The following is a 25631-nucleotide window of genomic DNA, read 5'->3' as shown; positions in this document are numbered from 1 at the left end:
TTGGTGGGCAGCTGAAACAGTCGTCTGGAAAGGAACCTAAGGAAAGAGTGGGCTTGCACTCTGTGCAAACCATGGAATTGATAAAAACAGGAGACTGACCGAATCACAAAATAACATTCAATAGGAATCTTTTTCTTGAAGGAACAAACTCTTGAGCAAACAGAATTCACATGGCACTTTGTTCCCTTACAGTGCCAATCCATTTCACAGATAACTCTGAAAGAAGAGGAATTGAGCACTTCACCTTGTCAGTTACAATTCATTTTTTAAAAAAATAGGTTCCGTATTTAGCTATGCCAGTGAAACTGAAGTGTTAAAGAAGAATTCTTTAAAAAAAAAAAAAAAAAAAAAAACAGGCAGTAGCAGCAAAGAAATGTCAAACATTTGTAAACAAACCCTTATCAACAACTTTATACCTCATAACAAAATTTCCATACTCCTTGAAAGCATTAAATACATACAAGAGGGGAAATTTGGTCATCTTTCTCTTACTATAAAATATCTGTTATCTGAGGCCATGTTACCAGGAACAGACACAATTTGGTGTTATCATTTGCAACAACTTTCTAGACCATTATGTGTCTGCAGAGGGCGGGCTCTCTAAATGTTGTCTCCGAGCTGTGATCCTGGCACAGCGGGGGCATCTCGAAGACTGGAAACACTGTTTGTGAAAGCAAGCCCTGCACCCTGCAAATGAGAAAATCAGTCGTAAGCAAATGTAGCCCTTAATTTCTTACATACGTGTGGATACCTGTTCACATCCTGGGCAGGAAGAACACCTGAGTCCAGAGCCCAGGGTCTTACAGAAAGAAGTCAACCATGCAGAAACTCTCCAGACTATCAGTCACTGGACAGCTCTTGGCTGTGAGGCTCAGGGACACAGTGGGTGTGCTTAATGCTACATACCTCCAGGTCAGCCCAAGCACTAGGCGCAGTTTCCCTAATCTGAACTTAGTGGTTGATGGCTCTTGCTAGGTGGCTTTTTGCTTCTGTTGAAATGGCTCTAAATCAGTGGTTCTCAACCTTCCTGATGCTGCGACCCTTTAATATAGTTTCTCATGTTGTGGTAACCCCCCCCCAACCATAAAATTATTTTCATTGTTACTTCATAACTGTAATTTGGCTACTGCTATAAATTATAATGCGAAGATCTGTTTTTCTGATGGTCTTAGACAACCCCTATGAAAGAGTCTTTCAAACCCCCAACCCACAGGTTGAGAACCACTGCTCTCATTCAAGGTCATGCCCTTTACTTGGTACCAGCCCATATCTAGTGGCTGGTTGCTATGGAGTTGGAACAGCGCTGAAATGCTACCCACTCTGCCACCCAGAGCTCCATGAGCTAGCCCAGGGCATCCTGTAGCCCACCACTGTTCAGTCTTTCTCCCTGCCCAGGTCTGCTGCCTTCACATCTCTATAGGTGTTCAGTTAATTCTGGCCTGGAAATCCCTAGTTCAAGTCTCTTTTCTGGGAACCCTGTTCTACATGACTAGGGTATCCCAAGAAGAAACCATGTTCACATGAAAGGTGAAGGCAGGATTCCCTGCCCAAATCCTTCCCATGCCACAGAATCTAGAGAGCATGGGATGCCCTCTGCAGCCTTGTCTGTAAAGAGACAAATAATTGGGCCTAGGAGATGGCTCGGTTGGCAAAATGTCTGCAACATAAACATGAGGAACCGAGTTCAATCCCTCAGAGCCCATGTAAGATGTTGGGTATGGTGATACATACCTACAACTCAGTATTAGGAGACAGAGGCAGGAGGATTGCAGGGACTGTGGGCAGGCACACAGTGGTGAGTTCTAGCCCAGTGGGAAACCCTGTCTCAAAAATCAAGATGGACTGTGCCTGGGAAATGACACCTGAGGTTGACCTCTGGCCTTCACATAAACACACACACACACACACACACACACACACACATACACACACACACACACACACACACACACACACACACACACGATTCAGTAGCAAATGCTTAGGCCTTGGGAACCATCTGGTCTCTGTAACTGCTCTATATACTATGGTTCAGTGTTGGGTGGGATTATAATATACTTAAAACCAGTGGTGGCAATAGGCCAAACTGGGACCATCCTCTCCATTCAAAAAATCCCAAGGAATAGCATTCTTTATCCCTGTCCTACAAAATAGTCCGTGCTGTAGGCCCCAAACAGTACTGTCTCCAACCCACCCTCAGGTACACAGTGTACCACTGCACATAAATACATAACTGTAGTTAAGTGACTGAGTATGGTGGTTTGAATGAAAATGCCCTTCATAGGCACATAAAGTGTGGTACTATTAGTGTGGCCTTGTTGGAAGAAGTGTGTCCCTGGGGGGTGGGCTTTGAAGTTTTGGAAACTCAAACCAGGACCAGTGTCACTCTCTTCCTGCTGCCTTCAGATCAGATGAAGATCTCTCTTGGCTCCAACAATAAAGCCCTAACTAAGACACTGAGAGTACATATTCTTCTGCTCAAGGTAGTATTGTGATTAAGCTATTAAACTTAAACCAGCATTGCAAGCGAGTCAAGCACGATGAAGCTGACATTGTGATTAAAGTACCTGAACATCTTCTACAGGTCATGGTCTGAAACGGGAAGATGACAGTCGTGCTCTGGCAAAACTCACAAATGAAGCCCTTCCCCTGGCACAGCTGCAAAAGAAGGTATCTGAGGTCACACGTTGGCACCGCTTCTGGTGCTAGGGAAACTGGGCTACTTACTGTTTACACAGAACCATAAAAGCATCAATTTTTTAACGTCTATGACTTTAGCTTTCAGAAGAACGGATCAGAACAACACCAACAACAACAAAAGCCACACCCCATAATGGCTGCATTGGGCAGAATGGGCTCCTACAGGGTATTGGCTTTCAAACCAAGCAGCTGCAGAGTCCCATCTTGAGTCCCAGTGAGATGTACTTGGCTAGCTCACTCAGGGCTGTAGTTCAATGCTCTCCATGCTCAGGGCTATGAAAGCTAAATGTGATCAAGAGTCAAGTGAGAAGCAGCTCCCTCCCTAGACGCTGCCACTAGGAAGAGAACCTAGGCCGGGTGAGCCCTCACCTCACAGCTGTCCACGTGGGCAAGGGAAGCTTTCAGGATGTCCTTGAACAAGGGTGCCAGCAGTCCTTTCTTGATCCTGAGGAGGTCCTCCATGGAGAACAGGTGGCACTTGTCAGTCAAGTGGCTGGGAACCTGCTCAAACTCCTTCAGCGTGCTACCGGAGAAGAAACAATCCCCTGAGTCACCTATGCTTTTTTTTCTTTTTTTCTCCAATTAAAAAGCTCTCTTGGGGCTGGGACAATGGCTCAGTGAGAAAAGTGCTTGCTGTGCAAGAAAAGGACCCAAGTTCAGATCCACAGCACGCACACAAAAAGCTGGACACGGTAGTGCATGCCTGCAATCCCAGTGCCGGGGAGCCAGGAGGGGAGGATTCCCCAGAGCTCGCTGGAGCTAGCCAATTTGTGAATGAACTCCAAGCCAAGTGAGAGGCTATGTCTCAAAAAGATAAGGGGGAGAGTTATTGAGGAGACATCCAACATCAACCTCTGGCCTCCACACACACACAAACATATGTGCACACACACACACACACACACACGTGCACACACACACACAAACACATGTGCATAAACACACATACACGCACACAAACATGTGCATACACATGCACACAAATACACTTATAAAACCTCTATAAATCTGCATTTGATAATGTGTATATGATGTAAATTTAGCTATTTTTCTATTACTGAACATCTAGATTTCTATGTTATTTCTTATTTTAAACTCACTTAGTGTGACATGTATCCTTCCTCTCTGTGAGGCCATGGGATTCCTCACAGAGCACTACTCACAAGAGGCAGAGGCAGCCCCCTTTCCCTCAGTGGGCAGATTAGAAAATCAGTGTGTGCACACACTGTGGATACTACTCAGCCTTCAAAAGGAAGGGAATCCTGACTCATGCTACAAAGTGGCTGGACCTTGAGAACATTTCCAGTGAAATGATATGGTCATAAAGAGATGCACATTCTATGACTTACATACACGAGGTACTTAAAATAGCCAGATTCATAAAGTGGGTTTCCAGGGGCCCGGATGTAAGAGGACGGAAAGGGAAGGTAGGAGGGTTACAGAGATTGGATCTTGTAAGAGATGGAAGTTCTGCAGATGGACGGCAGTGGTGGCAACACAGTGGAAACGGCCTTGATGTCCACGAACCCACTTAAAGTGGGAGGGAGGATAAAATTCCGTTGCATGTGTCCATAACAATCTATTGCATTTACTCTTCTTGCATTACATGTATACCCTAGCCACTGGATGAAGGATGCACTTTTGTCCTTGCCCTATCCCCCCTCCCCTTTTTTTTAAAAACTCACTTTTGTTTGTTTCTGTCAGCACTGGGGGTCAAGAAGAAAAGGTTCTAAGAAGCCAGAGATACTGGGGAGTCCAGGAGCAGGATAAACATTCAAGGTAGGGAGTGTAGAGTGTCCCAGATTGGGGGGGGAATCATACCTGTCAGCAAACCTGCAAGTCTTCAACAGTTTCTTGATGTGAAAAAGTTGCTCCTGCATGTCCTAAGGCAAGAAGCCAACCAGAGGGAATGAGACATGTGGCCAAGGACACTGGCAATGTGCTCAACAAACCTTAAAGTTATTTAAAATACTATGCTGGCAAGCAAAAGCAACTGTCCAGCAGACAAGGATTGGACAACCTGAATGGACACAGGTTTTTGTGGGGCCTTGGAAAGAGCCCACACAGGTAAGAGGCTCCAGGTTCATACACCCCCACAGTCTATCTACCTTCTCTTGGGACACTCTGAAGGCAGAGTGACAAGCATTTCCTACCATGGGAGAGACAGCTAACTTCCTGGACTCATTTCCTCCTCCACAGAGGCATCAACAGCTCACCTTCACCCTATCCAGTTCCTTGGCTTTTGCATAGAGGCTGTGATTCCCACCTAACAGGTCGAAGACAGGCTGGTGCCATATGCTGTCCAGTAGCCATTTAGAGAAATTGCTGACTTGGTACTTCCTGAAGTCCCACATCCTCAGGATCCGCGCAGGGATGCAGGACTCTGCAGATGAGTGGCAGCTGTCACAGAAGTACTTCCCCAGGTACTCACAGTACCGGAGCTGCTTCACAAACTCTGTAGAGGGCAGGAGGGTGACACCATGCTCATGATGCTAAGAATCTGCCCTAGGCCACCTCCCCATACCTATCCAAGGCTCAGACTCAGGAGAATGTTCACTGTGAAAGCCAGATCCTACCGCCAGGCAGCGTAGTTGTAGTGTTGACTTGGAGATTTCACTGTGGCCATTCTTGGTTTGCTTGGTAAGATGGATACCAGAGAAACAGAACCCTCCCCCACACTCCTGGACATGGAAGAGGGGCACAGCAAACTGCGGCGAGACAGCTTGGAGTCTCAGACTAACAAAATGCAGCACAGAACTGGGTTCGGAGACAGCCCATGTATGAAGAACATATTCTAAAGCCGTGCACAGTGACAGGGTGTAGCCTCCAAAAGAGTTGTTCTTATAAATCAGAGAGGAAAATACCAGAGAGACAGAGAGACAGATGTGCACCAAATGGGGGGGGGGGGGTACACGGATGGTGATCTACACCCTAGACCTCCAAGAAGCTAAGGGCTAGGGATGCACATCCCTGCAGCATGGGGAAAACTGTTTCCTGCACTTTTAAATTTGCTAAAACAAACAAATGGTGCTTCTGAAATTTCTCTAATAAGATATTTAGATGGACAAAAAATGTAGGGATGAAGGTGATAATACTGTGTCCTCACTGCTCAGGCTAAGAAAGAAAACAACCAAGCCTATGTCTACCATGCAGCCATCCCTCAGCATTAGTGACCCGAATCTGGTGTTCATCATTCCTGGTTTGACTTGTAATTGAGACAACACAAGGTATAATTCTAATTATTACATTTGCTAGATTCAGGGTGAGAAGGAAGGACATAATGGTTGGGAAAGCAGAGCTACACTCCATAGCACACTGCAGTTACTCATGACCATGTTCTGTAAAAAAAAATTTTATTTTTAATTCCGGACATGGCTGTTCTGGCAAGAGATCACATCCAAAGAACTTCTAAGTCTGTGTGATCTGGCTGGAATACAGACACACCTGTAACCCCAAGAGACAGACAAGCAGATCTCTGAGTTCAAGGCCAGGCTGGTATAGAGCAAGTTTCATGTAAAGAAAAGCTTAGGTCCAGGCATGGCGGTACATGCCTTTCATCCCAGCACTCAGGAGACAGAGGCAGGCAGGTCTCTGAGTTCTAGTCAGTGCTGTTCAGTCAGTTCATTGAGTCAGTGAGGTGAAAGGCAGTGCAGTGGGGTTGAATTCATGGCAGTTCAGCTCATGGAATTCAGAGGCGGTTTTTACCAGGACAGTTTTACAGAGACAGGTTGAAGAGAGAACAGTTAAGACACAGATAAAGATAGAAATAGAAGGAGCCAGAAAATTAGAGCAGATTGCTAGAGGTCAAACAGAGCAATTTAGTGAGAAACTGAGCAAAGCCAGGTTGAATCAGTCAGCTTGGGAAGGAGTTTGGGCCAGAACAGCTGAGTTGAACCAGCCAGCCAGAGTTCAGAATGAACAAGGAATGGGTGAGCTTATTCAGCAGTAATTCAGAGGTTAAACATTCTAGGTCTAGATTAGATGGTCTGGAGGCTAGAAGCTCCTAGGACTAGGCCAATAAACGTTACTTTACAATGTTCCAAATGATGCATTGAAGAATAGACCAGAACCATTCTCCACTGGGCACTTAAGTCTGTTTCCCAAGCTTGTTAATGGCTAATATATGTTATTCTAAGCTTGTAATTCTGTGACTTAGGAACTTGTGTTTCCTGAGGAAAACACAGGGCAATGAAGTCAAGCATCACAGTAGGGACACACAAGTAGTGACCTGGGACACACAGGCAGTGAGCAGGCAAGCTCAGTCGAAATCCAGGGTAGCCAGCAGATCCCAGCCACTCCATGGGGGGGTCCGCTGCTAAAGGGGAAAGGTCGAAACTAATGTCCGCACTTGCTAAGTCATGAAGGGGAGGGGGTATGCTAAACGGCGAGCTCTCTAATAACCCCAAAGCACAAAAGGTATGGTACTGAGCATGCCTGTGACCTGTAACCCACATGCCTGATCAGACTGGGCAAGATGGAAAGAGGCAGGACGACATAAGGAGACAGTAGTTTCTTCCTGATACAACCCCTTTCCCGTTCCCTAACATCTTAAGTCTCCATCATCTCAGGATCCAGTCGCTCACTCAGCGAAGTCCATCGTCAGAACAGAATAAATGTCAATCCCTCTCTTCATAAGACCATGAAGAAAGGAAAAAAAAAAAAAGAAAGAAAGAAAAGAAAGGTTCCTAAACCAGTGGCTCCCAGCCAGTGTTGGAGCCATTTCAGTTGTCACTGGGTGGAGACTACTGTGATGCGTGGGGGGGGGGGGGCAGGGGGTGTGTAATACAGAAAAAAAAAAACCTCAAACACATGAGGCCCCACTAACTCATCAGAACTGGAGTAGAGTAAACCCCTTCCCACTGTTAGCAATCAGGCACCGATACGGCCAGCTGCAGGGGACTTGACAGCAGGACACCAGGTATCAGGTGTCCAACCCCTGAAACTCATGGACAGCCGGACACGTCAACACATGACCGCATGTGCTGGGTCACCTAATAAGATTTGCTCCCTAGCCCCCTCCTCCCTTTCTCTTCTCGTCGCACTCAGAGTCAGTCTCTGTAATTTCTCCCAATAAAGCCTCCCACGTGGGACCTCCTGCATGGTGTTGACTCTGTGGACCATTGCTTAGCTCCTCCTTTAAATCCAAACACCAACAGTGGTTTTCTATCTCATGGAGTGAATGACGTGGAATGCAATTCTAGAAATCAGTGGACAAACAAACCCTTTTAAAGACAGGGAAATGTTTGTGGTGGTGTATGCCTTTAATCTCAGCACTCGGGAGGCAGAGGCAGGCGGATCGCTGTGAGTTCGAGGCCAGCCTGGTCTACAAAGTTAGTCCAGGACAGCCAAGGCTACACAGAGAAACTTTGTCTTGAAAAACCAAAAATAAAATAAAATAAAATAAATACAGGGAAATGACTGCTCTGCTGGCCAGTTCAGCTGCTATGGGTGACACGGATCGCTGAGCACCAAAAGGTACCGAGTGTGACTAAAAAAAACCTGAAGTTTAAATTTTCATTAACTTTGATTTTGTGATGCTACATAGACGGGTTGGCTGCCGCATCGGATAGCGCAGTTCTAGAATAAAGCTGACTAGAGAGAAATAGTAACCAGATGTGCTATGCAAAATTAAATTGGGAAGGGACCCATACATGATGATGCTTTGCAGACAGCAGTGAGAGCAGACTAGAGGAGATTTTATAATGTGAGTAAGGCGTTGTCTTAGTTAGAGTTTCTATTGCTGTGATGAAATACCATGACCAAAAAGCAAGTTGGAGAAGAAAGGGTTTATTTGGCTTACACGTCCACATTCATAGTCCATCACTGAAGAAAGTCAGGATGGAAACTCAAACAGGACAGGAACCTAGAGGCAGAAGCTGATGCGGAGGCCATGGAGAGGTGCTGCTTACTGGCTTGCTCCTCATGGCTTGCTCAGCCTGCTTTCTTACAGAACCCAGGACCACCAGCCCGGGGATGGCCCCCACCCACAATGAGATGGGCTCTCCCCATCAATAGCTACTTAGGAGGATGCCTTACAGCTGGATCTAATGGTGGCATTTTCTCAATTAAGATTTCCTCCTAGTCTGTGTGTCAAGTTGACATAGACTAGCCAGCGCATGGGGTAGAGGGTGAAAATGGCTTATGTGTGAGATTGGAGGAGGCTCAGCAAGAATGCCAAAAGATTGTGGAATTCTAGACTGAACTCTGAAACAGATAAAAAGCTGTGTCTAAAAAAAAAAAAAAAGAAAAAAAGAAAAAAGAAAAAAGAAAAAAAGCTGTGTCTAGTAGAGTCTGACATTTAGCCAAGGGTATTGAGCCAATGTTAACATCTCAGATGTAGTGATCGCTTTGTGACTGACATTGGCAGAAGCTTAGGAGCCCTTCACCCTATTTCTGCAGCTCTTCTGTAAGTCTAAACGATCTTGGAATTCAAAGTGAAAATAAGCAGAAGAGTTAGACGAAGGTTGGAGGCGGTGACATCATCAGGCAAACCCATGCTGCAGCTGCTCTGCTGTATCTTCCTCTCCTCCACTGGCTTCCCAGTTGCCAGCGGCCCTTTGCCCTTGCACATCCTGGGGATAATCAACTTCTTAACCCGTCTCCACCTCCACCCCAGATTAATGAAGTGCAAATGTGTCAATTCCACAGCAGTCTTGCCCTCCAAGATAGAAAGCAGATTCCTCCGTGGGGGTAGGACCTGCAAGATTCCCTGCTGTACTGACAGTATTTGAATGAAGCTGGGAAGGTACCTAAGGACTGGCAGAGTGGGTCATGTCTGTGTGGTTTTTGACCCACACATTTGATGTTTAGTGTGACATTAGGATGTACAGATTAACTGATGGGCCTGCTTCTTTCTAGGCTAGCTGGAAAAAAATGAGCCATTTAAAGAAGATGCAATATATCTGACCTCAAGCTGTACTATAGAGCAACAGTAATTAAAACAGCCTGGTACTGGCACAGCAATTGGCTGGTTGATCAATGGAATCGAATCGAAGACCCAGAAATGAATACACACACACATATGACTTTTTGAAGCCAAATCTATTCAATGGAAAAAGGATAGCATCTTCAACAAATGATGCTGGTCTAACTGGATGTCTACATTGTCTACATGTAGAAAAATGCAATTAGACCCATATGTGTCACCATGCACAAAACTCAAGTCCAAGTGGATTAAAGACCTCAACATAAAACCATAGACACTAAGTCAGTTAGAAGAAAAAGTGGGGAAGAGCCTGGAACACATTGGCACAGGAGACAACTTCCTGAACAGAACACCAATGGCCCAGGCCTTAAGGTCAACAATTAATAAATGGGACCTCATGAGGCTGAGAAGTTTCTGTAAGGCAGGAGGCATTGTCAACAGAACAAAACAACAGCCTACAGACTGGAAAAAGATTTTAACCAACCCTACATCTGACAAAAGTCTAATATCTAAAATATATAAAGAACTCAAGAAATTAAATACCACCAAACCAAATAACTCAGTTAAGAAATGGGGCTCAGAACTAAACAGAGAATTCTCAACAGAGGAATATTGAATGGCTGAAAAACACTTAAAGAAATGCTCAACATCTTTAGTCATCAGAGAAATGGAAATAAAAACGACTCTGAGATTCCATCTTACAACCATCAGAATGGCTAAGATCAAAACCTCAAGTGACACCACATGCTGGTGAGGTTGTGGAGAAAGAGGAACATTCCTTCATTGCTGGTGGGAATGCAAACTTGTACAACCACTTTGGAAATCTATCTGGCACTTTCTCAGAAAACTGGGAATAAGGCTTCCTCAAGACCCAGCTCTTCACTCCTTGGAATATACTCAGAAGATGCTCCACCACACAACAAGGACATATGCTCAACCATGTTCATAGCAGCCTTATTCATAATAGCCAGAACTTGGAAACAACCTAAATGTCCCTCAGTTGAAGAATGGATAAAGAAATTGTGGTACACTTATACCATGGAATACTACTCAGCTATTAAAAACCAGGAAATCCTGAAATTTGTGGACAAATAGATGGAACTACAAAGAATCATACTGAGTGAGTTAATCCAGAAGCAGAAAGACTCACATGGTATATACTCACTTATAACTGGACACTAGCCCAAAAGGCATGTCCCATGAAAGTCTTCACTTACCAGGAGATTGGGATAGATGTAAGGACATCCTATTGGGACTCTAGGTAAGAGAAATATAGGAGAATGGGGAAATAGAAGGATCCAGAAGGTCCTAGAAACCTACAAGAAGAACATCATGATGGATGGATCTGGGGTCAGGGGGACTGTTCAAACTATTGCACCAACCAAGGACAATACAAGCAGTAAACATCGAACTCCTACTCTGATCTAGCCAATAGACAGGACATTCTCCACAGTTATGTGGAGAGCGGGAACTGACTCTGACATGAACTCTGGTGCTCCATATTTGACCACTTCCCCTTGGTGGGGAGGCCTGGTGGCACTCAGAGAAAGGATAAACAGGCTACCAAGATGAGACTTGATAGCCTATGATTATATAGTGGGGGAGGAGGTCCCCCTAGTTCACTAACATAGGGGAGGGGAATAGGATGAAAGCAGGAGGGAGGAATGGGAGGAGACAAGTGATGAGATAGCAATTGAGTTGTAATCTGAATAAATTGATTAAATTATAAAAAAGATAAAGAAGATACAATGTAGCCAGGTGTGGTGGCACATACTTTTAGTCCCAGCACTCAGGAGGCAGAGGCAGGCAGATGAATCTCTGTTAATTTGAGGTCAGCCTGGTCTACAAAGAAAGTCCAGGGCAGCCAGAACTGCACAGAGAAATCTTGTCTCAAAAGAAAAAAAAAAAGGACAATGCACTGTGATTGTGGTGATGTGCAGTAAGATAGAGGAAGCCCTGTCTGGTTCTGCTTTCAGTCTTAATGTCTTGAAACAGACATCTTCTCTGGAGAACAAGCAAGCTCCAGGCTCAACTGAAAGCCTTACACAATGTCTCTTGGGGAAGCCTAGTTTGCAGACTCTTGGCCATCCCAGAAATGAGTCACCATGTCTTCAACTCTCAGAGAAGTCTTGCCAAGAGCCATTTGTTTACTCTGTGGGTGTGCCTGAAAGACCACCTTATGAGATGAACACTGAACTAAACCAACAATGTTTCTGCCTTTACGGAATTTGTGGTTTGGTGATGGAGACACATAATCTGTAAATAAAGCTAAGAGCAGTCTAGGGACAGATGCCATGCTGACAGCAGACAGTAAGAAGGATGGTCACATGAAGCACATGCACAACTGTTTGTGGCCAGATGGGCACGTTCCGCAGGGTTGCCACGGAAGATTCAGGGAAAGAGGGAGCTTAGAAGAGGGGGCATAAAAAAAAGAGATAAAGAGAAAGAATGAAGAGAAAGCGACAGTAAAGACGGTAAAGGAAGCCAAGAGTCATAGGGAAGACTACAGGGAAGGCATTCTGGGAGAGACTACAGTATGTTCAATCCCCTAAATCAGAAATGGTTGAGTCCTCCGAGTGCCCAGTGGAGAAGCAGCCAGGATGCTGGTCCTCCTTGTCCGTGGCTAGTCATGCAGCTTTACAGGTCATGGTGGCCTCCTAGTCAAAGAAATCTTTCCAGCATGCTTGCACCAAAGTGTTCCACAGTTCTGCTCTACTGATCTTCACTCTATTGTCACAGAACAGGCAAGCAGTGCAGGACCCATACTTACTGGGCTGTATTGGAGTCCCACATCCAGCACAGAAGAAATTCTGGGCCACTACCGCTATGTCTCTCCTGCAGACAGAAAATGGCAACTGTTACACATTTCAGAGCTGGTTAGTGCAGCGTTTTTCACTAACAGAAAAGCAGTTGATGGTGTGGTGGTTTCTTGGCTTGGGAGACTTAATTTTGTCTTTTTTTTTTTTTTTTTTTTTCATTTTGAGACAAAATTTATACTTATCCAAGATAGTCTCCTAGTTGAAACCTGTAGGCCTTCTAAAGCCAGGACCCTTAAAAAGTCTCAATTGTCCCCAAATTAGAAGTCAGTATTGACAAGAACTCTTCTACTCTGGAATCCTTGGGGTATTTCACTGCCTGGGCACAGAAGCCAGAGGTGTACAAAACATAAGTAAGGAGATACAACACCATCTGACCTGCTTGGAAGGGTCACACATGAATAAATGCAAGGTATATTAGAAAGAGGCAGTGTGAGACAAAGTTATAAAATGTTCCAGAAAGAGAGAGTGTTTTGGGGAGCAGTTATGCCATGATTTCAACAGTGACCTAGAATTATGGGCAAAGTGGTAAATTTAATTTTTTGATGATTTATTTATTTTATTTGCATTGGTGTTTTACCTGCATGTATGTCTGTGAGAGGGTGTCAGATCCCCTGGAACTGGAGTTAAGACAGTTGTGAGCTACCATGTGGTTGCTGGGAACTGAACTCAGGACCTCTGGAAGAGCACCCAGTGCTCTTAAGCTCCGAGCCATCTCTCCAGCCCGTAAATTTAAATTTTTATTGTGTTTTAAGGTCAACAAAAATTGCCAAGGCAAAAAAAAAAAAAAAAAAGTTAATCTCTGTCCATATATCTTATAGAGGATTCTGGGAAACGGGAGAGAAAAGATATCCTGTGCAATAAAAGTGACATGGCCCAGTGCCTAGAGGGCAAGCTTTCCCCCAAGCAGTCACAGCAGACTTCCTGACATCAGCTAAGTCTGAGAGCAAAGGCGTATGACGCAGTGGCGACTGCCACAGAGCGCAGGGAACATTGATTGCTTCATAGCCCTTAAGTTTCCATGAGAGATCAAGAGAACAGAAAAACTGCACATAGTTAAAATATGTTGCTTATGATCTTTATCTGCAATCCATTACATATTCTCAGAGCAAATTACAACTAAACTACTATGTACACACAATATGTCTGGCCACATATACACATACTACGTAAGTTTAGTTCCTTCTTGTATAATTTTAGCTGTCTCCAAGCTTCTGGTGGCTTCACAGAATAGTTTTTATTTGTATTCCGTTACATTTCTCAACTACAGGCAGTCTCCTTAGAATTAAATTCTTCTTTTAAAACTTTTATGCATTCCTTTTTTTTTTTTCATTGCACACTAACTACTCTGAAAAAATGAATGGTTTCATTATTTTACATCGCTGTATTAGATTCTTAGCCACTTAAAAATCCTTTTTAGGCCTATTTAATCTATAAGTGTTACATAATGTTCATAATTGGGAAGACAGAGTTAAGTTTTTCACTTGAGCACTTACTTAGTGCCCCCACTCCACCCCCGCCAAGCCCACAACAGAGTGGCAAGAAAACTAAACCAGAAACACATTTTCCTGTGTCCCTCAGCACACTGCGTTTTCTTCACCTGCTTCCATATGAATCAGGCGGGACCCATCACCACAGCTCCCACGTGGAACCTGGGCTCCCAGGCCGCTGCCCAGACTTACTTGACTGGCGGATGAACAGTGAGTATGATTTGACACCGAGGGAGCCCCCAGTCTTCAGTCCCTTGGACCGTAGACTTAAGCATGATTTCCTGTGTTGCATCTACACTGGAGTCAAAGTCTTCCCCAGCATGCTCTTCGTCCTCAGCCTGCATAACACACAGGAAAGGGATTCAGGGGTGACCTCAGAAAGCACAGTTCAGGAGTTTAATTGGAAAGAACGCTTAAGTGGGTTCCCAGTTAAAATTTACCACCAGAAATTGAAACTGTTTTTAGCTGAACAAAAAGATCTTAGCACAGATTCCCCTATGTCCCACAGAGTCTTTTTAAAATTATTTTTATTTTTATTTTTTGAATGGCTGTGATTGTGCGTGTGATGCCTGAGAAGAAGGTGTCAGACCCCCTGAAGCTGGAGCTACACGCAGTTGTGAGCTTTCTGATATAGGTACTGGGAGCTACACGCAGTTGTGAGCTGTCTGACATAGGTGCTGGGAGTTACACGCAGTTGTGAGCTATCTGATATAGGTGCTGGGAGCTCTGGGTCTGCTTTTTTTTTTTTTGGTCAGGGTCATTTGTTTCCAGACTTCCCATGTGATGAGAAGGGCTCTACAGAACCCCAGCTTAGTGTGAAATCTTATATTTCCCTATTGTCATTTAAAATCCAGACTCATCTGGTCAGCATCCTGAAAACCCCACAATTAGGCCACTATCATTCAGGCCTGTTCCCATGAACTGACACACACACACACACACACACACACACACACACACACACACACACACACTGTCCAACCACACCTATGTTTCTCTGTTCACAGGACTCCAGACCTCTCCATGTGTGTTCCAATGGCATTTGTTAAAGAGTACTTCCCCACAGATTCTATCTGCACCAGCACTACCTGGCTCACCAACACCTGGCTCTGGCTCTAAACTGTCCAGTTCCTCTGATAGAATTAGATGCCCGCCACCTTGGTCCTTCCAGAGAGATTATTTTTCTCAATGCTTCTTTTAATATTTGCTACCACCAGGGTTTTAGGGTTCTTCCAGAAAAGCAAACAAAGAAAAAAAAAAACCCACACACATTGCAAGCAAAGCCTTGTGTGTTTTCACATCTGTCAGCTAGGAAGGACATCTGCTTCACACTGCTCTGCCCTGCTAAGGTGTGGGCCCAGCACTTTAAAATACTAGGAATAAGGGGAGGGAAATGAGATATCACTACTTGGGAGGATTGCAACAGTTTAGTAAGCCTGCAATCCCAGCACAGGAAGGCTGGAGCAAGAGGATTCTCTAAGAGACCAGCCTGGGCTACATAGCAAGACCTTTTCTCAAAACAATAACAACACGGTGTGAATTTGTCATGCTGAATGAGTGACCGCATTCATTGTGAGGCCTCTGAACACCTAATAAGCCAGACAAGGAAACATAAACATTTGAGTGGAGCAGGCTAAGTGAGAAAATTAGAATGTTTGATCCCCTATCCACTGACTTCCGTACTTACTCCTGAGCTAGCCATTGCCATGGAGCCTGGCAACCAACGATGATGATGGTAATTGACTTCTGACGGCCTCTGGCACTTCCAGAACCTGCGGAGCAGCTCTCTGGCTAGCAGCCCAGCAGGACTGAAGTCTGACTCGCAAGTTACCCTGAAACAGGAGAGAAATAAAAGCTGGACAACCATGTGGAAGGAACACAGTCAGGGTCTTTGGGGTTTCAACTGTGTGTGGAGAAAACCATTGTGTGAGACTGGCTGTCAGTTGCCCGCTGGGCATCAAATGCAGCACAGTTTGCCCATGATCAGCAAACAGCATTTAATAAGGGTACTGAGACCAGGGGTAAGGTGAAAAGAGCACTGGATTTAAAGTCCAAAAACCAGAGTTCAAATCCTTCCTCTGATGTTTAATAGCATTACAAGGATGGCCCATCCTTTAATCTGCAGTGGCAAAGGCAGGGGGATCTCTGTGAGCTCAAGGCCAGCCTGGTCTATCCAGCAAATTCCAAGCCAGCTATGGCTGCATGGTGAGACTCTGTCAAGGTGGAGGAGGCACTGTGACATCATTTTATAAGCCTTAGTTTCCATGTATATAAAACAGGATTTAAAAGTAAATTCACAGGGCCTAGAGAGATGGCTCAGCAATTAAGAACACTTGTTGCCCTTGCAGAGGACCAGGGTTTGGTTCCAACATCTATATGGTAACGATCCATAACTCAAGTTCCAGGGGATCATAGGCCCTCTCCTGACCTCCATGGACACCTGGCATACGTATGGTACACATACATACATGCAGGCAAAACAGTCATAAAATAAAATAAATCTAAATTTAAAAAAATAAATGCACAAATGCATATGCCTAACCTTCCTGCGAGGTAAAATGAGGAAATTCACAGTAGTTTTTCCTGCACTGTAACACAGAGTTATTTTGGAGGTGCTGTGCCTTGATTACGGGCAGTGGCCTCCAAAGGTCCAGATGCTGAGGGATTGGCTCCCAGAGAGATGACGGAAGCTTGGGCAGGTGGAACTTAGCAGGAGGACTGTAGATCATGGGGGGTGGAGGGCGGGCAGGGAACTACAAAGGGTGGTTAGAACGTTCCCTCTTACTGTTAATCCTGCCATGATGTTCCGAAATACGTTGCCCTCACAGTCAATGAACAGATCGTATCTTTGAGCCTCCAAAACTGAGAGTCAAATAAACTTCTTCTCTCTTAGCGGTCTCAGTTATTTTCTCAAAGCGGGGGGAAAAAAACCCTACTATTCTACAGGTGAGTGACTGAGTTCTAGGTGATAGTCCTATATTTGTTTGTTTTTGTGTTGCTATGATAAAATACTCTGACAAAAGTAACTTGAGGGGTATTTCACTTACGCACATAAAAATAAAAATAAATAAACCCCAGGGAAAAAAAATAACTTAAAAGAGAAAAGCTTTAATTTGCCTTTCTCTAATCTGTACACACTGGATATTATAATTCATTTCTCCCTTCCCTTTCCTCCCTCCACCACTAATTTACGAAACCAGCATAATTCCTAACAACAATCTATAAACACTTGTCCTTCTACCCACAGATAAGTACCGTCCTCACTCTTTCCTTACCAAGGAAACTTTTCTTTGCAACGAACAGATGGAGACCACTACAGAAAACCACAACCAATCAAAATGCCGAGTTGTGGAACCCAGCCCCAATGGACAGACCTACAAAAACGTTCCCTTGTGTTAAGGCTCAGGGAATGTTGTCAAAAAGGGGCCTGATAATTGTGAGAGCCAGAGGATCAGGGTGTTTGCTGTGAGATTGTGTCTCCTAGTAACATCAGAAAGGATTTATCTTAGCTCCCTCTTCAAGGGATAGTCCTTCATGATGGAGAAGTCAAGGTTTCAGGAGCTCAAAGTAGCTGGTCACGTGACGCAGCAATCAGAAGAGAGCGAGGAATGCGTGCATGAGTGCTAGTGCTCAGCACGTCTTTATCCCCTCATACTGTCCCCTGGTTACCCTGGCCAGAGGACAGCCCCACCCACAATTAAAATGGGCCTTCCCATCATGTCCATTAACATAGGATTATCCCCTTAGGTAGACTGAGGGGCCCAACTCTTAGTTGCTTCTGGATTCTGTCAGGCTGACAGTTAACACTAGCCATCAGAGAGCCCCATTTGTGGCTAGCCAGGCCACAATATCTGACATCAGTGGCATATCGTGCACAGCGACTCCCATGAAACCCCCAGGGACCCATGGGTGCAAGCACAAGAAGACATATACCTCTTTAAAGAATTGAATGAGCATCTGCAGCCTTCCATGTTGTCACTAGACTCCTCAAGTTCTGTGGGAAAAATGAGAGAAAGGGTAGTAGGGTCTTTTACCTGCATCACTCGGTTAATTTATCAAGAATACAAAAATAGGAGGACACCGAATTCAGGGAACCTGCAGTTGTTAATTACCTGCATATAGCAGTATAAGACTCCAGATAACAGTGTGTGCCACCACGCCCTTAATCTCAGCACTCGGGAGGCAGAGGCAGGTGGATTGCTGTGACTTTGAGGTCAGCCTGGTCTATAAAGTGAGTCCAGGACAGCCAAGACTACACAGAGAAACCCTGTTTTGAAAAACCAAAAAACAACAACAACAAAACTGCACAGCAGATCTAAAGTATGTCTGCAGCTTTGTTCAGTTCTACAAGTGAGACAGGACAGGATATAATCATCCTGAGAGAGGTTTGTTTCCTCAATCAGCCCTGACAGAGCATTGCATATGATGTCTGCTGGTATGTGTGTGGTTCATGAAGGAGTTGGGTGCAAGGAGGTTCTCAGTCTCACCTAACATAGCCAATTCATTCAAGTCATTCAAGTCATGTTTGCAGGCCTCTCTCGCCACAGCAGAGTAAGAAAGTATGTCAGACACTGGGCTGACCTGGAGTACAGCACAACCTGAAGAAAGAAGGAAGACAGAGTTCATGATCAGGAAGCAAGACTTGGGCAGGAGAGATGGGTCAGTCAATAGAGCATCTGCTGTGCAACCATGAAGAAAAAGCTGATTGTGGTAGTTTGAGCTTTGAATACAAATACTGGGAGAGTGGGGGGTGGGGTTAGTAGGTGGAACTTGGGAGCTCACTGGAGACAGCCTGGCCTGATCAGAGAGTTCCAGGCAAAGTGAGAGAGCTCGTCTCAAAAAACAAAGTCAAAAACAAGGGAATGTACCTGACACCCAAAATTGTCCTGACCTACACACACAGACACAGGCACACACATAGACATACACACAGAATCACACATACAGACACAGACATCACACACATACACACGAACAAGCACACACCTGCTTAAACTCATATGCGTACCAAGTGGTAGTGGCGCCATGCCTTTAATCCCAGCACTTGGGAGGCAGAGGCAGGTAGATTTCTGAGGCCAGCCTGGTCTACAGAGCAAGTTCCAGGACAGCTAGGGCTACACACACACACACAAAAAAAAACCCTCTCTCAAAAAAAAAAAAAAAAAAAAAAAAAAAAAAACTATCTCAAAATAAAAGATGATAGATGGATAGATAGATAGATAGATAATATGAATAAGTAAATAAGTAAATAGACATATATGTGTGAACACCACAACAAGAAAGCAGCTCAAGAGTAAAACACCCCTCACCAAGGTATGCACAAGGCCTTGGATTCTATCATGATATTTGAAGGAAAACATTGACCTTGAGTGTGATGAGACCCAACCTCAGCATCAGTACTTGGGAGGTAAAGGCTGGAGAACTGCATGTTCAAACCAGTCTGGGGTATGTAGTAAGACACTTTGAAATAAGGAGAGGACAAGGAGGAAGTTAAGGAGGTAGAGGAGAAGGAATAGGAAGAGGAGGAGGAGGAGGAAGGAAGGGAGAATGGCATAGCCTCCAACTGACAGATATTGTGGGGTGGCAGGCAAGGCTAAAGCTGCCGCTTCAAGGACTAAAAGCTGCAGGAAGCCAGTTTAGGATCCCTTACTCACTATAATTAAGTGAAGCAGGCTGATGCAATCTGTCTACTTTTAGGTATGTTTGAAAGTTTCCCATCATAATACAAAGTTTAGAATAAAACTAAAGAAGGCTTAAAAAAGAAAAAAATGGCAGCCTTGCCATAAAATACACAGTACAGGAACACATGATTATATTGGGTTGTCACGTCCCTTCAGAGTTCAAGTCCACCTAGACATGTGAGAAAATGGAGTGTCTTTAAGCCATACCAAAATAATGTTAAGTAAGATCTGCAAGCCTACTAAGTGGTCAAGTTTGAAATGTACCAGCCACATAGAAAGACACTTGAAACTGGGCATGGTGGCACATGCCTGTAATTCCAGCACTTGGAGAGGCAGAAGCTGGCGGATCTCTGTGAGTTCAAGGCCAGCCTGGTCTACAAAGCAAGTCTAGGACAGTCAAAGCTACATGGAGAAACCCTGTCTTGATAAACAAACAAACAAACCAAAAGACACTTAAAAAGAGGCTCAGGGCTGAAAACACAGGTCTCTGAGAGCTGTCGACCTAAAGGAAGCAATTGATAGAGATAAAGTCCGTCAGAAAGTAAATATGGGGGTTGGGGCTGAAGATGGGGCTTACTTTAAGAAATGGATGCAGAATGTCAAAGCTAGCACTCATTGCCAGTTTGGTGGCCTTTCCTTCCAAAGGAACTTCCTGGATTCCCAGCTGCCCTTGCTTAGTGACTGGGCTGGCCTCTCACCTCTGCAATAATGTTATCCCTCTCTCCTCCTTGGCCCCAGCTCCAGCACATTGCTCTGGGGAGAGCGTCCTGCCCCCACTGAGCCCCATCACCAAGTACAGGACAGGTTAGTTTCTAATTTTGAATTGAGCCATATTCGTGGCTAACCTGGGGTGCATGTAGCCAATGGGCCATGGATTGAATACATCTTCAAAGGAATGAAAAATGTCCCTCTTTCAGGGCTGGACAAAGGAAAGGCAGCAAGCATGGATGGAGGTCACAGCACTCACTGTTCAAGCGTTCTCCCAACGTGCCTTCATAGCCATTGTCTGACAGAGCAGAGGATCCAGGCTCCTGCTTTGCTAGGGTATAAAAGGTCACTTCAGCGTCAGTGCGATCATTCCCACGTGACCTGCTGGCTTCTTCTGTGCTCCAGCAGCAATCTGGCTGCTGCTGACTCAGGAAGTCACATTTCATGTTCTCCATTGCTGAGATAATCATGTCTGCAGCATAAAAGTGGACATTTTCCTGTAAGGGAAAAAAGGTCAATTCAAATAGGAGCATAATCAGTTTACCCTCAGAGTATGGATTAGATTTCAAAACTGAAGAAGTACCACTTAAATGACACCAATGCAGATAAATGTAACTGTTGATTTAACTAGGTTATGGCATAAACTACATCCAGGGACACAGATATTCTAAATTGAATTAATTCGTGTTTCAGGACTAGAGATTTAATTTAACGTCACATATGTTAGGCAAGCAAGGCCCATTCCTAGCCACCAAGTTGAACACCCTCAGTAGGTGGGGCCCAGCACCTGACCTAGGTCATCAGTTACAGACAACTTAGCACACAGTGCCTGAAAACTTCTCCGTTTAATGCTCCTGGCAGCCTCCACCAAATACTGAAAAGAGCCCTATGGCTGTGCCTCAGCAGGATGGTTTCCATGGTCACATTGAACAATGCTACCAAGAGATGCAGGCTCTCTGAGGTCGAGAAGAACCCCTCACCTTTTCCACATCAATGGGCAGCATGAATGTCTCTGGTGGGAAGAAATTCCATGAATGGCTTCTGCCACTGATCCGAGTAGCACCTGCCAACACAGTGAGTCATTACAAATGGAGAAAGGAATCTGGGGAGATGGCTCAGTCGATAAAGTGCTTGCTATGCAAGCTTGAGGATCCAGGCTCAGTCAATAAAGTGCTTGCTATGCAAGCTTGAGGATCTGAGTTCAACCTCCAGCTGCACCTGGCACTTGGAATCCCAGTACTGAAGAGGTGGAGACAGGACTATATCCCTGAGGCTTGATAGGCAGCTAGTTTAGGCAAATTAGTGAGCTGCAGGTTCCATGAGAGAAACTGTCTCCTAAAAAGGGGTGTGGGGTGGGGTGGGGGGTATAGAGTGATAGAGGAAGACACCTGACATTGTCTTCTGGCCTACACAGAGAGAGAGAGAGACAGACAGACAGACAGACAGAGAGACAGACAAACAGACAGACACAGACAAATAGGAAAAACAAATTCAAAGATTATCTAATCAAACAAAACCAATCATAGGGAACAAATTTTCAATATCATTAGGAAAAAAAAAACCAGCACAGCTCTAGGTAGATGTGAGTGATGGAAGAGAAAAGAGCCTTCTGGTGACAAAGCCTGTAGCTACGGCCTACTGTCAGTCATTTCTACAGGAAACTCATGGAGTGACTGGGTGGTACCCCCAGAAACCACCAGAAAGGAGGGACCAGTGGGGCAACAATGGTAGGAAGAGGAGAGGGTCATGGGAGATACCCATGAGAGATGGGAAGGCAGCCTTAAGAATTACAGGATCTCTTCCCCAGCTTGCGGCAATTGGCCCCAAACTTCCTGTTACATACACGAAGCCACCTGAACGGAAACAGCGAACAGTCCTCCAGTCAAGCCTGGTCCATCGCGTTGCATCACCAAGTTCTTACACGCTCACCAGCTCCTTCCTGGCAGTAGGCACCACCAAAGCAAGCAGTTCCTTTCACGGAACTGCAAATGCCTTGGGGACTGTGGGTTCTCAGATGACAGACAAATGCAGACAGTCACCCTGATACCTCGTGTTGAACAAAGTGGGTCAGAAATGGAAAACTGGGGATCTCTTGCCTAGGATTGATAAAAATTTGGGGGTAGGATGAAAGAGCCACTCACCACCTCTGCAAACTGCCATGCCACTCTAACTAGAAGGCCACTAGTGATGAAACTAAATTGTTGGCTTGTCTTTTTTAGATTAAAAAAACAAAAACAAAAACAAAATGGGAAGCTGGCAGGATTTGGCCCCTAAGTCATAGGTACAGACCTGAGTGTAGAGAAAAAAGCAATATCAGGCAGAGTGGTGGCCAGCCCCATCATGCCTTGAGCTGAGACTATTCCCTGACATGATAGAAGGAAAAAGAGAATGCAAAGATGTTTTGTAAGCATGTAGATCCTCTTCAAACAATAGGACCCACAAGCTTGTCTCTACAGACTCAGGAAATGCTTCCATCCACAAAACAAAGGCCCCACAGAGGCCACTAGCAATGTGGTGGTCCCAGGAAGGCCTGTGTCTTAGCGGCCAGTCTTTGTTCTCCTTTCTGCTACCCCACACTAAAGAAAGAACCGAACACTTCTGGGCATCTGTTTCCTAATTGCACAGAATGAATCTCTTCATCAAACTCAAGAGAGTCTTGTCAGGTACGGTGTCTCTCTCACACCCCTGATCTCAGCACTCAGGAAGTGAGTCTAAGAGCAAGCTGCTCTCCAGAGTGAGAGCCTGTCTCAAAATAAACACACTGAATAGTTTTTAAAGGGGCTGATAAGGACTTTTAGGTAACCCTGCCTTGGGACAAAGGGGGCCACAGGGCTTGTCTTTGCTTTGGAGTTTATCTTGTCCCTTTGTTTTTCTGGGAGAAAGACAAAGATGCACAGCAATGCTAAGCTCAAGAGCTACTTCTTTTTTTTTTTTTTTTTTTAAGAGCTACTTCTTGTACAAGGCTATGACAGATGGGTTTCGGGCTCAAAGGTCATTGTCAGCCAATGGCTTATCTGTGCGAGGAAAAGGCTTCCTCCAGGAGGCAATCTAACAGCGAACCCATCTCTCAGCCAGTGACCTCTAAAATCTGCAAGCTGCTCTTCATCCCGAGGGCCATCTCCCTGTGGGGGCCAAGAGAAAGAGAAAGAGGAGGCCTATCTTGAAAGCCATGTTGCTCAGATGTGGTTATCTAACAATTACCCACTGAAAGACATAAATGCATGTTTAATAAGAAATAAATACGCGTATAGGCAGAGAGCAGGCAGCAAACAACAACAGCAGCAACAACAAAATATTTTCTAGACTATTTGAAGCCGGGCTCTAAAATCACAGCATGAATAGAACATGATGAATCCGTTAAGATAAATTAAAGACAGAGAGCTGAGTCCTGCCTGTTCCTTTGAGTGACCTAATGCATTCAGAAGTCTTAGTATCCAAGAATATGGACACTACTTCACGGCAAGGGGAGCCCATTTTCACACCAAGAGGCTTTAGATAGACTTTGAGGAGTATTGTGGCTACTGTTTTCAAGTTTGCTATTCTCTCAGCTGTCTGTGCAAGAACTAGAAGTGAGGCACGTCCACCAGCAGGCGCACTGTATACAGCCAGGTCCTTCAGAGTCTACAAATGCCATCCTCGCCCACAGTCAATTGGGTGCCCATAGTGTTCTCCTTGCAGACAAGCTAATAAGCCCAAAGATGGTTCCTGGAACTGATTATTAACTATGCTGAGCTAAAACAATGACCTTTCTTCCTCCTCAGCGGAAGAAGAGGATGTCTGATCTGCCTGTGGTGACCATCACAGAGCATGGGCTGATGGTAACATTAAATGAGCTCATGCATTGGCTTCTGGTCAAAGCAGAAGGCCATGAACTTCATCCAGCAAAGACACTAGGCAAACTTACAAGGCAGCCCAGACAAACACATGGGTGGAGAAGAATAAAGGAAGTCACCAGACAGAGTTACCGTCATCTGCAGAAGCTGTCAAATGAAGAGACTCAAAACGGGCACTGTCCTCTTTAGGGGATGGGGAAGTGGCCAGAGTCTTGAGGGTTTTGAGCAGAGATTCTTGCTGAGGATGAACCTCTTGCTCGTCTATAGCCATGGAGACATCATCATTCTTCTTCTCCCTGGAGCCATGAGCAAAGTTGCAGCAGGTGGCATCAGCAGTATTCTCAGACATTGGTGTCAAAGCCAGAGAGTCCCCATGGGACAATAGCGAAAGGCCCACGGGAGAAGGAGTGTCCACCACCAAGAGTTTCCTACTGTTCTGCACTGTTGCTCCCTGAAGGCCTAAGTCTTGTGGTGGCTCCTCCTGTGCACACAGTGGGTTGATCCAAGAAGCTTTGTGCCTCCTGAGCCTCACGTCTAATTGGCAAGGGGGGTGGTCAGTGTCCAGGAGGCTGGGCAAGCCATCAGTGTCCTCAGAGGCATGGCTGGTCCCTTCACAGGGGTCCACAGGAGAGTCTCGCTGGCCTGTGGACTGGGACACCATCTTTCCAGGTGTGGAGTGAACCTGCTCAAAACACAGCTCTCCAGTTGCTGTTGTGCCACTGAGCGAGATCCTTGAATTCATCACATGGCTAGCTGAAGGTCTGAAGGGTTTGTCTGCAATGAGCAAAAGTCAGTCCAGTAAATAAGAGCTCGGTCTTATATGTTATATGTTATTGTCAAGAGGGGAAAAAATCATTTTCCTTTATACCTCATATTAACTTCTCCTTGTATCTGCAAGCAAAAAATAAATGACCAAATCAGACTAAAAAGACAAAAATAGCAGTAAGCCTAGAAAGTTTGATGTAGGGACAAGAAACATTTTTGTAAGTGTGAACTTAATTGAAGAAGCCACAAAGGGACTGGGTGTGGTGGCCCACGCCTTTAATCCCAGTATTCAGGAGGCAGAGGTAGATGGATCTCTGTGAGTTTCAGACCAGCCTGGTCTACAAAAGTGAGTCCAGGACAGCCAAGGCTACACAGAGAAACCCTGTCTCAAAAAACCAAAGAAGAAGAAGAAGAAGAAGAAGAAGAAGAAGAAGAAGAAGAAGAAGAAGAAGAAGAAGAAGAAGAAGAAGAAAAGGAAGAGGTAGAGAAAGAGCAAGCCACAAAGATCAACTAATGATGCAAAGTAACAAAATATCAAAAGCATTATGATACAATTACCTGTTAAATTAAAAATGAAGGTGCCATATAAAAGTAAAGACACTTTCATGTTGCTTTCATTGCCTTATAGCAAAGTAAGCATTAAAACAAAGGAACACAACCACAAAGGAACACAACCACGAAGGAACACAACCACGAAGGCCTTGGTGCCGTGT

The 25631-nt window shown here is 44.9% G+C and overlaps 1 protein-coding gene across 1 annotated transcript; it reads right to left on the bottom strand.

The window, feature by feature from the left end:
* Positions 1-363: 363 nt before the first annotated feature.
* Positions 364-24949, bottom strand: Rubcnl (rubicon like autophagy enhancer). The gene is made up of 13 exons (XM_051160834.1): positions 24286-24949; positions 21301-21383; positions 20604-20817; positions 18419-18529; positions 17865-17925; positions 15619-15763; positions 14124-14269; positions 12396-12460; positions 4917-5155; positions 4522-4583; positions 3070-3223; positions 2568-2658; positions 364-687 (listed from the first exon to the last, which is right to left on the bottom strand). The coding sequence occupies exons 1-13, from the start codon at positions 24893-24895 to the stop codon at positions 575-577; spliced, it is 2094 nt and encodes a 697-aa protein (XP_051016791.1). The 5' UTR covers positions 24896-24949; the 3' UTR covers positions 364-574.
* Between the last annotated feature and the right edge of the window lie 682 nt (positions 24950-25631).

Source organism: Acomys russatus, chromosome 18, assembly GCF_903995435.1.
Source record: "Acomys russatus chromosome 18, mAcoRus1.1, whole genome shotgun sequence".
In the NCBI taxonomy this organism is placed as follows: Eukaryota; Metazoa; Chordata; class Mammalia; order Rodentia; family Muridae; genus Acomys; species Acomys russatus.
Note: the sequence above shows the minus strand (reverse complement) of the source record. Positions and strands in the feature narration are given on the sequence as shown.